This window comes from Triticum dicoccoides, chromosome 5A, assembly GCF_002162155.2.
Source record: "Triticum dicoccoides isolate Atlit2015 ecotype Zavitan chromosome 5A, WEW_v2.0, whole genome shotgun sequence".
NCBI lineage: Eukaryota > Viridiplantae > Streptophyta > Magnoliopsida > Poales > Poaceae > Triticum > Triticum dicoccoides.
Window position 1 is genome coordinate 305,995,495 of NC_041388.1, and position 15,283 is coordinate 306,010,777.

The 15,283-nt window shown below is 40.3% G+C and overlaps 1 protein-coding gene across 1 annotated transcript; it reads right to left on the minus strand.

Annotated features, from left to right (window-relative positions):
• Positions 1–1,465: 1,465 nt before the first annotated feature.
• Positions 1,466–14,463, minus strand: LOC119301148 (protein ROS1A-like). The gene is made up of 17 exons (XM_037578058.1): positions 11,493–14,463; positions 11,176–11,266; positions 9,533–11,075; positions 9,306–9,385; positions 7,430–7,514; positions 7,259–7,350; positions 7,113–7,181; positions 6,993–7,029; positions 6,830–6,912; positions 5,955–6,398; positions 5,763–5,799; positions 5,620–5,677; positions 5,392–5,531; positions 3,992–4,057; positions 3,768–3,882; positions 2,588–2,626; positions 1,466–2,019 (listed from the first exon to the last, which is right to left on the minus strand). Exons 1-17 carry the CDS (start codon positions 14,323–14,325, stop codon positions 1,886–1,888), a joined length of 5,946 nt encoding a protein of 1,981 aa, XP_037433955.1. The 5' UTR covers positions 14,326–14,463; the 3' UTR covers positions 1,466–1,885.
• Between the last annotated feature and the right edge of the window lie 820 nt (positions 14,464–15,283).

Consider the following 15,283-nt stretch of genomic DNA (forward strand, 5'->3'; position numbering starts at 1 on the left):
AGCAGTTGTTTTGAAAAAAAAAGAGAATTTGCAACTGTCAGGCCTTTTTTCAGCAGCGATGACTCGTGCGGCTGGAGGGAAATGGAGGCGTGGAATCTCGTCGGATCCGACAAGGATGGCGTGCAGGCAGGATGCGGGGACGTCCGGGAGCCGCGAGGGGCGACGACTTGTGCGGCTAGGAGGGCGACGGCGGCGAGGATTCCCGTTGGATCCGACGAGGACGTCCCGCGGGAAGGAGGTGGGGACATCCGGGAGCGGCGGGGGCTCGTCTCCACGAGGTCCGATGGGGTTGACGGCGAGCATCACAGCAAGAACCTGTGACGACAACGGCTCACGGTGCCTCTGTGGCGCATGGTGCTCTTCGGCGGAGCATGTTTTCTGAACAAAGGTCTTGTTGCAATAGTTAGTGGTGTTTCTGATTAACAATGCTCTTGTTTCAAAGAGGAACCATGCATAGAGATTTCTAAAACAAAACTCTTTTCTGCAATAGTCACTGATGTTTCTGAAACAAAGCTCTTGTTGCAAAGAGGAATAATATGCTCAGCAACTTAGATCAGATGGCTCGCGAGGCGGTGGATCTTTTAAAAAAATCCGCCGACCGACGTGTAGCACTCGTATTTTAATGATATATACTAAAAAGTAAAAAAAAAACATGGTAATTTGTTTTCAAGTTTGTGAATATGTATCACTCCATTTTGTATCCGTTGTAGCGCGGGAGCACTTGTATCCCGCACTCGAAAGTATTAAAGGATGATGGAGCACTAGACAGACAAATTTTGGCATAATAATCCCTCCATGTCAAATTACAAAAAATACAGTGTATATTAGATTTGCTCCAAGTCAAATTAGGTTAGGCCTGCCCAAGTTTATAGAAACGTATGAACATTTGCAATACCAAGCAGGGAGAATATCGTGCGAAAACCAACATTCAATGAAAGGTAGTACAAACCACGAGAAAAAAATATTTTGAAGTTTCAAAAAAAATCTGAAAAAAAAACACAGGATGTTTTATTGCCACATAAAATTTCAAGTTGAAACACATTATGAGGTGAAAAAGACAAAATCAACGCTGTGTTGGTTTTGTCTTCCTAATAATGTGTCTCAACTTGAAATTTTGCGTGGCAACAAAACATCACCCTCTTAACAACCGGTATTTTTTTCCAGATATTTTTCAAAAATTTAAAATATGGTTTTCATGAAGTTTTCATTGAATATTGGTTTCCATTGATGTTCTCCCTACCAGGTATAGACGATATAAAAATATATTTCTTTATGAATCTCTTAATATTGATTTGGTATTTCTTTATGAATCTCATAATATTGATTTGGTATTGCAGATGTTGATAACCTTTTCTAAAGACTTGGTCAAAATTTACAAAGTTTGACTTGAGACAACTAATCTGCACTATATTTTGAGAGGGAGTAAATACGAATGAATATAAATGTCTCGTCAATGAAACAGGAGTTAAGAGAGCGAAATGGCCTCCTCAATGAAACAATCAAATAATTGACAAATAATCTGACAACGTTTACATGAACTACCGAACAACATGAACAACTTTGAATGGATGACGTCTCCAATGTACAACAGTTGGTTCAAATCCCATGAAACAACAAACAGAATGGCCCAAACAGCATACTTCCTCCCATCCCCATTTGCTGTATCGAACTCCTTGGAGGGAACCAAATGAGCATAAATCTGTGTAGTAATGGATCATGTTGCTGAACAACGCCAGCTTCACAAATTCGCGAGTGGCTGGCATTCATAACGTTCGCAGATACGAAAGGCTAAAAGATGGTTGAACTGGTGACAACAACTTATTAGTCAGTGATCTTCTGGCAGGGTCTTCTATGTAACTCGGTTTTTTTTTATTTCCTCGACGGGCTATGCATCATCTGTGCCTGCAGAAGCTGCGCCCTTTTTATTCCTGGTAATTTTGCTTGCTGGAAAGTGAAGCCTTGCATAGAGTGGTCTTGGTGCTCTTGATGTCCTATCAAAGCCCCTCACACAAACAAATCCTGCAGATGTTCGTTCAGACGTATAAACATCTACTTTCCCAAGTAAAAATGTTACTGGAAATCTCCCAAATGAACTTAAATGAAATCTCATCAATAGCATTCTAACCCATTATAGCTCCCTCCAACAATCCTCATGGACAAATGCGCCATCCACATTGATATTTATTTATTTTACTTTTGTTTATTTCCAAATATGATAATCCTCCAATTCCCACAGTTTTCCTTTGTTTGACAGATAAAACCGACATCTTAGACATGTTTATCCTCTTGAGAGCTGTTACTGTTAAATCACATAAATTTATGTTTCTGTCTGGTGCAACAAAGTTCGTATTTGACCAATATATTTTAAAGTAATCATATTTTTTGTGTACAATTACATAAGTTAATTTTGTATTAAAAATACTTCCATAATGTTATGCATTTATGGGCTTCACAAGTTTTTTGGCAAATATTAGTCATCTGAGGTACATCCTGGAACATAAAATAAGACAAGAAATATTTGACTCCAGGAAATAGTTTTGATCGCAGCATCCCTGATTATAAATGACAAAAACATTTAGATGATTACCTCTCCAGAAGCACTGCTGTATGTCTTCAGTTGTTAAACCTGCAAACGAAACATGCAAAATATAATCATCTACACATTTAAAGCTGTTGCCTTGTGACCAGGAGGTCACGGGTTCAAGTCCTGGAAACAGCCTCTTGCAGAAATGTAGGGAAAGGCTGCGTACAATAGACCCAAAGTGGTCGGACCCTTCCCCGGACCCTGCGCAAGCAGGAGCTACATGCACCGGGCTGCCCTTTGAAGGGGAGCCTTGGCGCAGTGGTAAAGCTGCTGCCTTGTGACCATGAGGTCACGGGTTCAAGTCCTGGAAACAGCCTCTTACAGAAATGTAGGGAAAGGCTGCGTACAATAGACCCAAAGTGGTCGGACCCTTCCCCAGACCCTGCGCAAGCGGGAGCTACATGCACTGGGGCTGCCCTTTTTAGCCAATTCCTAGCATAAGTTTAAGGTTTACCGAATTTTATTACAAAGTGATTTCTTCATTCGTATAATAATATTTCAATCCATCATTCCATTTTGTAGTTGAAACTCCAACATCAATGCAAGCCCAAACGTAACATCGCCACCTAATGTCTCCACACATGTGCTAATCATGCATGCGAACGTATTTCTATGTGTCTATCTAGATGGTGGAAATGAACTAATGAGCTTTGCTTGGGAATAAAGCCTCATCGAATATGCACAGATGGGATTTTCCCAATGAGTTTTCTAGTTTCTACATGACTGCACACCCTGCAGTACCACCACGGCCAGAGCAAAGACTTCAAGACATACACCATCAAGGATCTTGGTCCAGTGATTTGATAGCCTGAACCCCATTCAATACCACCGCCCCTATTTCTTCTGTTTTTGAATCTTGATAATGCGATTAGTGTACATGCTCTTCCATCTTGTGTTTTTCATGTTCCTTTGGCAGTTGGTACTAGTATTGCATGGGACAGCTAGATGTTCATATATGCCAAAAACTAATATCTTGCCATATTACCATGACTAAAGGAAGTCCAACAAAACTAGTGGGAATAAAATAATAGCCAGCGAGTAACATCAACTGGAGTTCTACTGTCAGTACTTTATTTTGCCTATCTCAAACTTCTCAGTCAATCTATATGGTTTGTTTTGAAAGATAAGAAACCCACAACAGTGCAACCAAGTGCTGAATCCTTGGTTCTCGTTAGGGATATACCTTTAAAGATTGAAGGAACTGAAGTTCCGAAGTAAACTGTTCTCCTAGGGAGGTCCCATATCCATCTCCTCGGAACATCAACTGGGTTTCGGCTTGAGTCATGATCAGCAAATACCTGCAGTATAACATTTGAACAGCTGGTAACTATAATATCAGGAACATTTGTATTTCTGTTGATGTTATTATACCATTCCAACTATGAACAGATATAACTCAGTCATTACCTCATTTACTTGGAAATATGTCCCATTAAGTGGAAAGCTTCCTCTCATAGCTGTTCGACACGGTACCTATTTGAGTTAAATCAACAAAAAGATAGTTAGGCACTACCATTTTGAAGATAGTAATATGTAAGCTCATTGGATTATTGATATTTGACATACTGAACTTTTGTACAGTAGAGAACAGTAGATAATCTACTCCATGGATTAATTCACGGCCAGGTAGCTTACTACTACAACATATTCGACACATACATAAATCTAAAATTTTGATGTTCACTTTCATCATACAATGTGGATGGTGTGTACAACATGGGCCATAGTGGTTCTCAACCAAACACAATATAAGTAATGCCACTGTTTCTTGACTTCCAAATTGCATAATGTGTGAATGAAAAGTAACAATGAGGGGAAGTCGTTGGTTTGCTTCTCACATACTCAAAAGGATCAGACCAATTGATCTCACCATGCCATGCACAAACACCAAAATTGTATACCCGCTAATACATCACACAATTAGTTGAGACGGGAATGATTTTTAACACAAATCATTTTGTCTTCATTAGAACACGCATCATCTATTAAGAGTTCAGGATTTTAAAGACAACTTAGGAATCATTTCCCAAAACCTATAGCTGATATGAACCTTGGGGTTCCCATTAAAGATAACCATCATGTAGAGGAAGGCCAGGCATCAATCAGGCTTGAAGGGGATTGGTGTTTAGAAGGGGGGTGATGGATACATTGAGATGAGAGAACTTTTGGGAGAGAATAGTATTCATCCGTTAGGATGCATATAGGAGGATCGAAAATTGAGTTCTGAGCACAGGGACAATGGAGCACTTTATTTTGAAGTTCAAAAAAACCAATTTGTACGGCTTGAAAAATTTCAAAATTTTGTGTACATGCACATATAGCAGCACAGTATAACGTGCCAAAATTTCACCAATATACGTGCTTGCATGTGAGAGATACAAAAAAGACAATACATGGAAATTGGGGGCCAGTTTTTTTTCCTTTTTGGGCCGAATTTTTGTCTTTTTTGCCCTGCCATACAATACAACATATTTTTGAACGAACTTTCACACGTACTTCGACCACATGCATGCATATTCATGTAAAAAAAGTTTTAAGCACTTGTTTTGGGGGGTTCAAAATAAAGTGCTCCGTTGCCCCCATGTTCTGAAAATCCAATTTAATAGGAGGATGCGCTTATCTCTTTTTGGACTGCAACTCTAATAATTCGTTACTAGCTTACAAATTAGCTTCTTAACTCGATATATCGTAATAGTGGAGTCTTCCTAATCAATGGTGGAGTTGGACACTGGTTTCCTACAGAGCATCTTGCTGGCCAGCCACTTAGTACTGTTCTGGCAAGTATATTACATAAATGAGTAACGTACCAAAATTGTTCCTCTGACTGTTTGAGCCTGCGCCTCTCGCATACTGTTGCAACTGAAGCATGCACTGCTGTCACATAGTTTACCACTCTCATTGGAGTTGCATGCTGTCTTGGGTGCATCAATTGACTGAGCTGTTTCACCTGTTTTATATTTGAATGAACATTAGCAGCCCTCAACTGTACAGGAGTGTGACAGCCATAATACTTCAGCTTATAATGTACTTCTTACCTGGGGTCCATATAGAGAGTAGATACGGGCAAGGATCATCAGGCTCTCTTTGGTCATACTGCACACAACAAGGAAATATTTTTCATTATAACCTTATTTCACATTTAGACAGTATAAATTTCAATAATGACCGATGAACTCACTCCTTCCAGAAGTGGATGCGAGTCCGGCAGTTCATAGCTGCAGCCATGTAGAAAACAGAGAAGCCAAATAATGAGAACATTCCAATACAGATCCTGTGTAAATTTCTTTGCTGTACTAGCAATATAACAAAAGATACGAGGGTACTATAGTTATCATCAACGATACTGGTTTTGTGGAAGACAGGGACATACACTTGATGCTCTGTTCTTAGGCGACTAACATTCTTGAGCCTAGGAGTTGGGATAGATGCAGCTTCTGGAGTTATGGCAACCAAGGCACTTGACATATCAGCATCTTCCATTTCAATGTTATTGACTTGCATATAATTCTTGAGATTCTGTGCAAACTCCTCGAAATTAAGCTTGATTGTAGGAATTTCTTCAGGATCATCAAGAAAAATATCCTCTATGGCACTCTCTCTCATCTCTGCAGTCTCTGGTTCTGGTTCAGGACTTGCTGGCTCCTCAATGATTGGCTGGCGATTGTCCAGAATATGGTCGTGGGCATTTGCATTCCAGTCAAGTTGATTTAAACGCATAGAACTTATGTATGGCTGCTGGCAGCTCCCTGAAGCAATTGGGTTTCCTGACGTAACCAAACTCTTCTCTTCAGGTCCAGGAAGAGCAAGTCTAGCACTGTATCAAAAACAAACTTATTAGCAATGAACTTTTCCTATTGAAATTGGAATAGAAACAAACCTTTTAGCAAGCCATCCATTGGCACTTTATTTGTTCTATTGAAAGAACTCATAGTTTTGCTAAGTTTGTGAAATCTATTGGACCGGAATAAAATCTTTTCTAACAACCCAATTTTTTTTCCAACGAAACCAACTAACAATTTTTTTGCAGGGAAATATTATCAGTCGATGCCATCAAAAAAGTAGATGGTTAGCTTTTTATCCACGAGGGAGGTATTTTAGCTACAAATTAACACACTGCAATACACAGTTCCACAGGAAAATAGGTCCCACAAACATAATAGAAGTTCAAATACCAGAGTGCAAGATGCATAGTTGATTAGCCCGGTACAGTGTATATCAAAATGTGCATATATCTTGATAAATTACCTTGCAAATGCACTCGCAAAGTGCTTGCATTCAGCTCTCATTGGGCATGCATTGCAATTTGGCTTACTTTTTGTACAAAATACCTAACAGGGAAAAAAAGTAAAATAATTCAGTTACACACAGTAAGTCAGTTACATGTTGCTTTAATATATCTCATGTTTACCTTTCCAAACGTTATCATTTGATAGTGAAGCTCGTACCTGCACATAGTAAATTTTAACTATATACCTGCAGATAAAGACCTTTTCCAAAATAAGTAATTAACTGGGTTTCTAAGACTTACAATGTCCGTTGATCAAGCTTGCATAATCGAGGCCAGAGGTATTTCTGTATGTTCTCCAGCATCGGATACCTTCAAATTGGCATGATCAAACTCAGTAATTTGTGTATATACTAGTCAAACCAACCACAAGGATTGAGGGCACTTACAGCTCCAACAGATGCAACTGAAGAGACTCGGGTAGGGGTTGAAGTGGCACCCATCCCAGCCTCACGCAAATCCTACCAACGTTTGTGTCCACCTACATAATCAACTGATACTGATGAACCTCCAAAATTAAATAAATAATATTTAACAAAATTTGGAATGGGAGGACATACAGGGAAAGCCATATGATGGAGTGTCAAAAGACGCACACACTCTACACTTTTCAGTCCAAGACCTCTAATGCTTAAGAGGTACTCCCTGAAAGAGACACAGCAAGAAGGTTATAATTTTTAAATGTCAAAACTGTTCAACAGAAGAAATTTATATGCATTTATAGCCCATTGCGCGATGCCGCATAATATAATATGCTGCAAATATTTATTTCAGTCAACCATGCAAACTTCCCGAGTGAACGGTCATACAAGAGAATTGGACAAAAACATTCATCTAAGGTTGAGGTCACATGGTCCATAACTTTTAGAATAACCCTTTTACATGTTGAAAAAACATTTTGAGGGCTCCCATCATCTCAAGACCCTATGAGTCCATCAATGATAACTTTTCAAATAACCAACACGTCTGCATGTATGCACTCAGTTATGACTTATGGCAGTGTTGAATTGGTCTTTTGATATGCATCCATATGTAACAAGAATGAAACACTACACAAGAAAGCAGTCAGTGAACTATTCGTTCCACCTCTAATTGAGTTTTTCTTCAGCATCTTGTATTTGTTCAAAGAAGAAAAGGAGCACCAGATACTACTTCCAGCCCAAAACAAAAATGACTAGTCTTTACTTTGCAGTTCCAAAATGCGACTTCAGCCATTAATGTGTAACAGGGTATGTTAATTAAAGTCTATAAAGCTACTTCTAATAAGAATATGACCATTAGTTTTCTTGTGATAGGTCTACATATTTGTAATAGTATATGTAGCTAAGTATAATAAAATTTGAGTGGGGAGCAGAATTACAGATCTGCACGAGAGACCCTACATTATTCTGATATGATCAAGCACCTCAGTCCAGATTATGTGCAGTTAAAGCCATTTATACATGATTGTCAAGGAGGCCCTTTTAAGAGTCACAGCTGAGTTGACAGGTTTAACTACAATTTAATCAGACCCATGTAGGTGGGATTTTGTTAAATCAGCTCCTCAACAAAGGTCGTCTATGTTTTTTTAAATTGTTTTTGTACAATCAGGATCCTCAACAAAAACAGGTCAAATTAGCATGTTGCAAAATGGCAGTGAAATAAATAACTGATGTGGACATTAGCATGTTGCATCAAACCAGCATTAGATGCATTGAGTGGCCAACAAGACACAGAAGACAAGGATGTTTTGGTGTTAGACAGCTTGAATTCAGAAAGTGAGTAAGAAACAGAATTAGGATAGAATGCTTAGGAAGAGTTCAGGAGGATTAAGAAAACATGGATTGTATCTACTAGGAGGTTTCCTAGTTAGAATACAACAGGTCAAACTAAGACTTAAGAGGTAGGACTACTACTTAGTATTGGCTTGTGTAACTTTTGAGGGAATCAAGCAAGAAAAGTCAATTTATTCTCTCCAAGTTGTTCTCTCTTTCAACCTATGTTAACCCAATCCTTAGCAGCATGTAAGTGTTGGATGAGTAACTTTTGAGGAAATCAAGCTAGAAGACTCGATCTATTATCTCAAAGTTATTCTCTCATCTCAACCTATGTCTACTCAATCGTTATCTTCAAAACAGTCGTTATCCCATTGTGGATGATGGTTCATAACAATAACACAAACCAGTACAGGTACAAATCTTAGCAATGAAACCTGGTTACAAAATCAACAGAGAACCCTGTATAACTTTGCCTCAAATAACAATGATGGAAGACAATGTATAGAACAAACAAGTACAATTATAAATTTTAGCTCAATATTTATTAATCTCCTCCCTTCGATCCATATTACTTGCCGCAGCTTTAGTACAACTTTAGTACCATATTACTTGTCGCAGCTTTAGTACAACTTTGTACTAAAGCTGCGACAAGTAATATGGATCGGAGAGAGTAGCTTACTTTGCTTTGTCTGGATCGACATATCGCAACCATTCAAGGTCAATGCTCCCATGGTCTCTCACCACCCGGTTTAGAAAATCCTACAATGGAAATTGCTAAAGATGAGTATACATGACCGAACCATGACCATTTCAACAAATAGGCAAGTCTAGATTGAATTGCCCACATGTCCATATGACTAGGGCTATACTGTACTTCATTTAGTAACTACTTTTTGGCATACTTACTTGTATTCGCTCTGAGAGCATGTTGTTCATTCCTCGCTCTCTAATTGCGTTAGATATTTCCTTCACATCTATTTGCCTTATTGTTTCCCAATCAAGTGCATCCTTTGCATTCTCACCTCTTTCTTCATTTCCTCGACTGGCAAGAACTTCTTTTCTTAAAATATCCCAATCATATGTTCTCTTTTTACCAGCCCTTGCCTTCTTTGCTTTTGATCTGTCAGCAGGAACTTCAGGTAAAGCCTTATTAGTATCTTTGGGTTTCTCTATCGAGTCTGAAGCAACCTTCTCTAGGAGTTCAGAATTTGCTTTTTCATTTTCATATAAGTTTGAGGAACAATGACTCCCATCCATGTTTGATGAAAGTCCAACATTGCCATACTGTTGGCTACATCCTGACTGACAATTTTCACCTCCAACTTGCTTTGCTCTGGCAGTACATTCCTCTTGCAGATTCAAAGTTTCATGCTGTTTCACAAATGCAGCTACAACATCATTTCTTTGAAGATTATTTTCACAGGACAATTGCTCCCTAGCAAATGACGCCGTCTCTGAACTTGATGGATGAAAATATTTATCCATTAATGTTGAAATCGAGTCAGCTCCTTGCGTCGCCATGGAAGGGAAAGGGATTTTGTCCTGACTTAAGGATCCATCTATACCGTATACAAGGGCAGTTAAAGAATCAGTCGTTTGAGATCTATTTTCACTGTCAATTCCAGGAGAAGATAAAGAACAGTCATATCTGATCTCAGCTGGTGTGACCCTGGAATCATCTGTTCTATTAAGGCCAGTGTATACTGAGTGCTCTAAGTCACTGGAAAATGTTATATCTGGGAGATGAGCTCGGCCATTCTGGTGATAAGAGCCAGAAGCATGAAGAGGTTGAGTCTTGCTGTTAAGGTTATGTACTTCACTGGGGATTGACCCCCTGTTTGTACATTGTATTGGAACTCCATCATATTCCTTTTCATTAGGCTTGCTCTTTAGCTCTTGCATCTTCAGAAGTTCTGTGTATGTGGTTGAATTGCTTGTACCATTGGCCATATTTCTGCCAACAAAGTCTTCTGCTGTAAAATTTAGCAATGTGCTTGGGAACATATGATCAGTCATGTGAAACAGATAGTCAGGGGAACTTTGAGATGAAATAGCAGAGTTCTGTGATGAAACAACGTCCTCCAGTGCCCCATCTTCGACTTCAACAACGCTTTCAGTCCCCACAGCCGGTGTCTTGCCCTCATGCAGCCTAACCAGCAGTGTCCCATAAGAATTATAATAAACCCCTGCTGTACAGTCTACTCCATCTCCAGGAGAATTTCCAAACAACCCAGAACTGTTGCTTCCTTCCTTTTCTTCTGTTGTAACTAAGGAGCCTGTTGTGTTACTTGCCTCTTCAACAAGAATACCACCCGGCAATTTGACAGAATCACCAAACAATCCAGAACAACCAACGTTCTCTGATGCTGTGTGAAACATCCTATCTGCAGATATTTTAGAGACTTCTGGCTTTGCAGGAAATTTTGCAGCGAGAGCCATAAACGCAGAGCTACAAAACAGTAGAAGATAACAGTCAGACAAACAACATAATTTCAGAATGCTAGTCACAAACAGCTTCCAGTTCAAATAGGCTGCAATCTTTATTTCACCTGGAAAGATGGTCTGAAACATTCTGGGTGAGAAAAACACCCACTACTGAATCCACAACTGATCCTTTCCAGGGAGAGAAACGACGATCTCCTGCAAACAGATAGAGGTTATTCAAGAGTTAGGTACCTTTCTGCAAAACCTATAAGCCATCATCGCATCCAATACAGTGCAACCCAAACCATTAATGATCTGTGATCATCCCATTAGCGTGAAGTCGGAGTTCGAACATGAGACCCTATAAGGTTCTGGAATCCAATATGTGGAGTAACATATAGAAGGACCTGTCAGGAATAAAGATTTAAAATAGTAGCATTACCTTGAACTAGATGCATGCGAGCAATGAACGAATCAATACGTCCTCGGAATATTTTCCTTTCTTCTTCAAGCCATTTTTCTTTGTCCTTATCCATGCCTTCGGAACCATCAACCATATCTGGTTCCATTAATAACTTCCACATTAGAGCAGTTACAGGATCAAGGTTCACTTTGGCCCGAGCATATTTTCTTTTCCCTTTCCCCTCGTATGGGATAATTGCACCAAATTCTCCTTTGTAAGGGACAAGAGCACCATGCGGCTCAGCTGACCCAGTGTCATCTGATTTGTTTATGTCTAAGATTTTTATCTTTTGAATTATGAGATCCAAAGGATCCACTGGAGGTGCTATAGCTCCAGGAAAACTTTCTCCGCTTCGTTCCGTATTAATCCCTTTGGAACCAGGAGACACTCCCGCATGAGGTCCAGAGATAACAGAAATATCTTCATTTGGCCATGGATCAGTATGGCTACCTTTGGATGCAAGTTCTGCACCAACCACCTTTTGCTTCCTTGGACGACCTCTAGGCTTTGGATTCTCACCAGGTTTTATCTCTTTTCGGGGTCGTCCTGCTTTTCGCTTCTCACTGGGTTTAGCTACAGTAGTTTCTCCACAAACCTCCACTTGATGATCCTCATTTCTCAGAACATCAGTACCCGGTGATGAATTTCTTGGACTGGTAAGGGGCATAATAACTTCTCCAGAAGTCTCCAGTTGGAAATCAAACTTTTTCATAGTGTTGTTACCTGTTGATTGGCCTGTTGGAGTGACAGGAAACCTAGAAATTTCACCATTGATGCTTCTGACAAGCTCGTCGGAAGGACCAATGCAGAAACTATTCCGAGTATCATCCTGAGGGGCAGTGCTCTGATTATGCTGTTCAACAGGCAAATCTGACACTTCAATCGTGTTGCCTTCCCAAAACTGTGGTTGATGACTTCCAATTCTCGGACTACAGTTTTGACTTTGCAGGGTGTTTGGATTACTAGGCACCTGTGTAATTTTTTCTGTTATGTGTCTGAAATGTTTATCAGGTGCTTCAACAGAATCACTGCATGCAGTGCCATGGATAGCAGGTCTATAATGTTCTTCGATCATTTCCGGTCTTTTAACCATATTGTATCCTGATCCTCCAAAACTAATCATTCCTCGGGAAGCTCGTGATTTCTCACGGGCTATCAGTCTTTGAGCATCAGCTAGGGTAAACACATTAGAGTTGATAGCTGAAACCACATTTGTATTCCGATTGTTTGACAAATACATAGTTGGGGTGGATGTGTTGCCCACAGCTCCATTCAGGCATTTACTATAATTATCTGTTCTCATTCTTTTGTAGGTTTCAGGAAAATATGACCCCTGAGAGGGTGCAGCATGGCACGCATCTACAGATGCCCATCCATTCCTCTGCTGGTCAAGATTCATACCTAATGGAATATGGGCACCATTGGAAGCATTGTGTTCTCTGGTGTCCAGTGCATGCACATGTGACGAGCTGTGTGAACCATGAAGTCCAAGTGCACCACCTGTTTGCCTGTAAGGACTAGGACTGGTGGTAAACTTTAAGTAGTCACTTATTGTTCCAAGTCCATTCAAATTTTCCATTGCAGAATGCCCTTCAATTTGCTTGGGAGGTGGCATTGGGCTTTGTGTCGATCTGTAGCCATGACATATTTGGTTGGTTACCCCTCCTTCTCTTAAACAAGAATTAAGATTGAAGTTTTCCCTCGCTGCAACCCCTTCAAAACACTGAGCAGGTGTAACTGGATTTTCTGGCATTCTTTGACAATTAGGCATCTGTTTGCCCATATGTGTTTCTCTTACAGAAGCTTGTGATGATGAAAGCAAGTATTCGGTAAAATTAGTTGACATGCCCTGCATTAGAGTGATTGAACTGTTGAGATCAGGTAAATTTTTATCTGGCATGCCAGCACAGAGCTCTAGCAAAGGATTTGTTTGTAATGTTTCTGTTATTCCAGACTGAAAAAATTGCGCAGGCCCATCCAAAAAATTAGCATACTCATTCTGTATCTGATTCGTCGAACTATTGAGGTCAAATAATACTCCTTTTGGCATATTATGTGCAGGCAAAAACTGTGCATTAGCCATCTGATTGGCTGAACTGTAAATTGATGTTTTCATATTATCTGCAGGCAATAGCTGTGTATCAGCCATCTGATTGGCTGAACTGTACATTGAACTGCTGGTAAAATCCAAATGGCATGTCAACTGGCTTTGGACATTTCTTTGACCGGTAGAAGGCATGGATGGTTGATAGTCCTTGGGATCACAAGATACCACTTGAGCTTGGGATCCAGGATGTGTGTTCTCTTGTGGAACTTCCCCCTCAAAGTTCAAAGACCGCTTAGCGGGTTTCAGGGCAGCTTTGCGATGTGACTCGGCAGTCTGTTCTGAGGGAGGTTGGCCTGCTGGCGCATTCTTACGGACATACTTTCTTTTACCAGATGGTTTTTCCTCCTTTGCCTTGGAAGGCTTTGGGGTTGCAGACTTAGGAGGCTTTGATGATTTCAGGACCTTTGGCCTGTGCTTTTTCCTCTTAGCCTTCGGTGGTGGGGTCTTGTTCAAGTCAATACCTCCAGTCGGTTCAGCAACATTTTCATTGTCTATAATTGTCCCGGCATCATTTCTAGTGACTTCAATTGGCCCAGCAGCACTTGTAATGCCAAACGAATGAGCAGACTCGTCCTCCAACACTGCAACTGCAGTATTTCTAGTCTGCATCTCTATGGAAGTGTCCAACTGAGAAGACATAATACCTGAGAAATAAAGATCGGCTGCGCTCTGCGATTGAGGAAGCCATTGTCCAAAGCCCTGCATATTTCGTCAATCTACTTAATCTCCCTGGCATACACAAATAGCCCGTGTGCCATGTGTTGTTGTGTAATTTCTTGTCACTCGTCAGGAACAGGAGGATTTGATCAGGCAGGGCCCTCCATCTGGTCTCCCAGTCTCCAGCTGCAAAATATCAAGGCACGATGCATCAACCTCCAGTACAAACAGCCAGTGAAGCAACTGTCATATATACACAACCAAGACGGTGTATTTAGCTAAAATATATCACTATTACTAAAAGCAAGGAGCCAATTATCACCTTATCACTGGCCAGCATAAACTCCTTGGACACTTAGATCAAAACAACAAAATGAAAAGGAACAAAATAAAGTATGCACTGGAGTAACCATAAGTACTTCTGCGAAGCTCCTTTACACATACTATCTCAAATATCCGCATTTGTCCTTTTCTGCCAAAGCATTGGCGTACTTAAACTATCCTGGTGCAAGAAAAAACATGGGCACTCAGGTGCCCCCACCACTGCCCGTGGATGGCTAAATCACTTGTCACTTTACACCCATGTAAGCAACAATTTCCAAATCCATCTAAACAAGCCAAAAAAGTAATTGCGTGATCGCTCATCACACCCAACCGCCCCCTGTGGAACTCTGTCGGCGTAGTTTTGTGGCCATGGTCCTCTCCAAAAATTCAACATTTCGACCCCCTGAACTATAACATCCAATCAATCAAAAACAAACTTTGACATGCTGAACTACAAATCAGGTTGAGCAACGTTAAATTTTTAGCTCGAGCAATACCAAATTTTATCACATCCAAGTTCTGATTCCCTCAACCACAATTTTCGATCCAACAAAACGATATTTCAACACCTAATGAACAAACAGACTCTCCACTTGATTAATCACAGATTTGTACTAGAACCCTGGGGGAAACGCTCAAAAGTCAGATCTGGGAAGCCCGAGACGATACCTCCCGCTTGCAG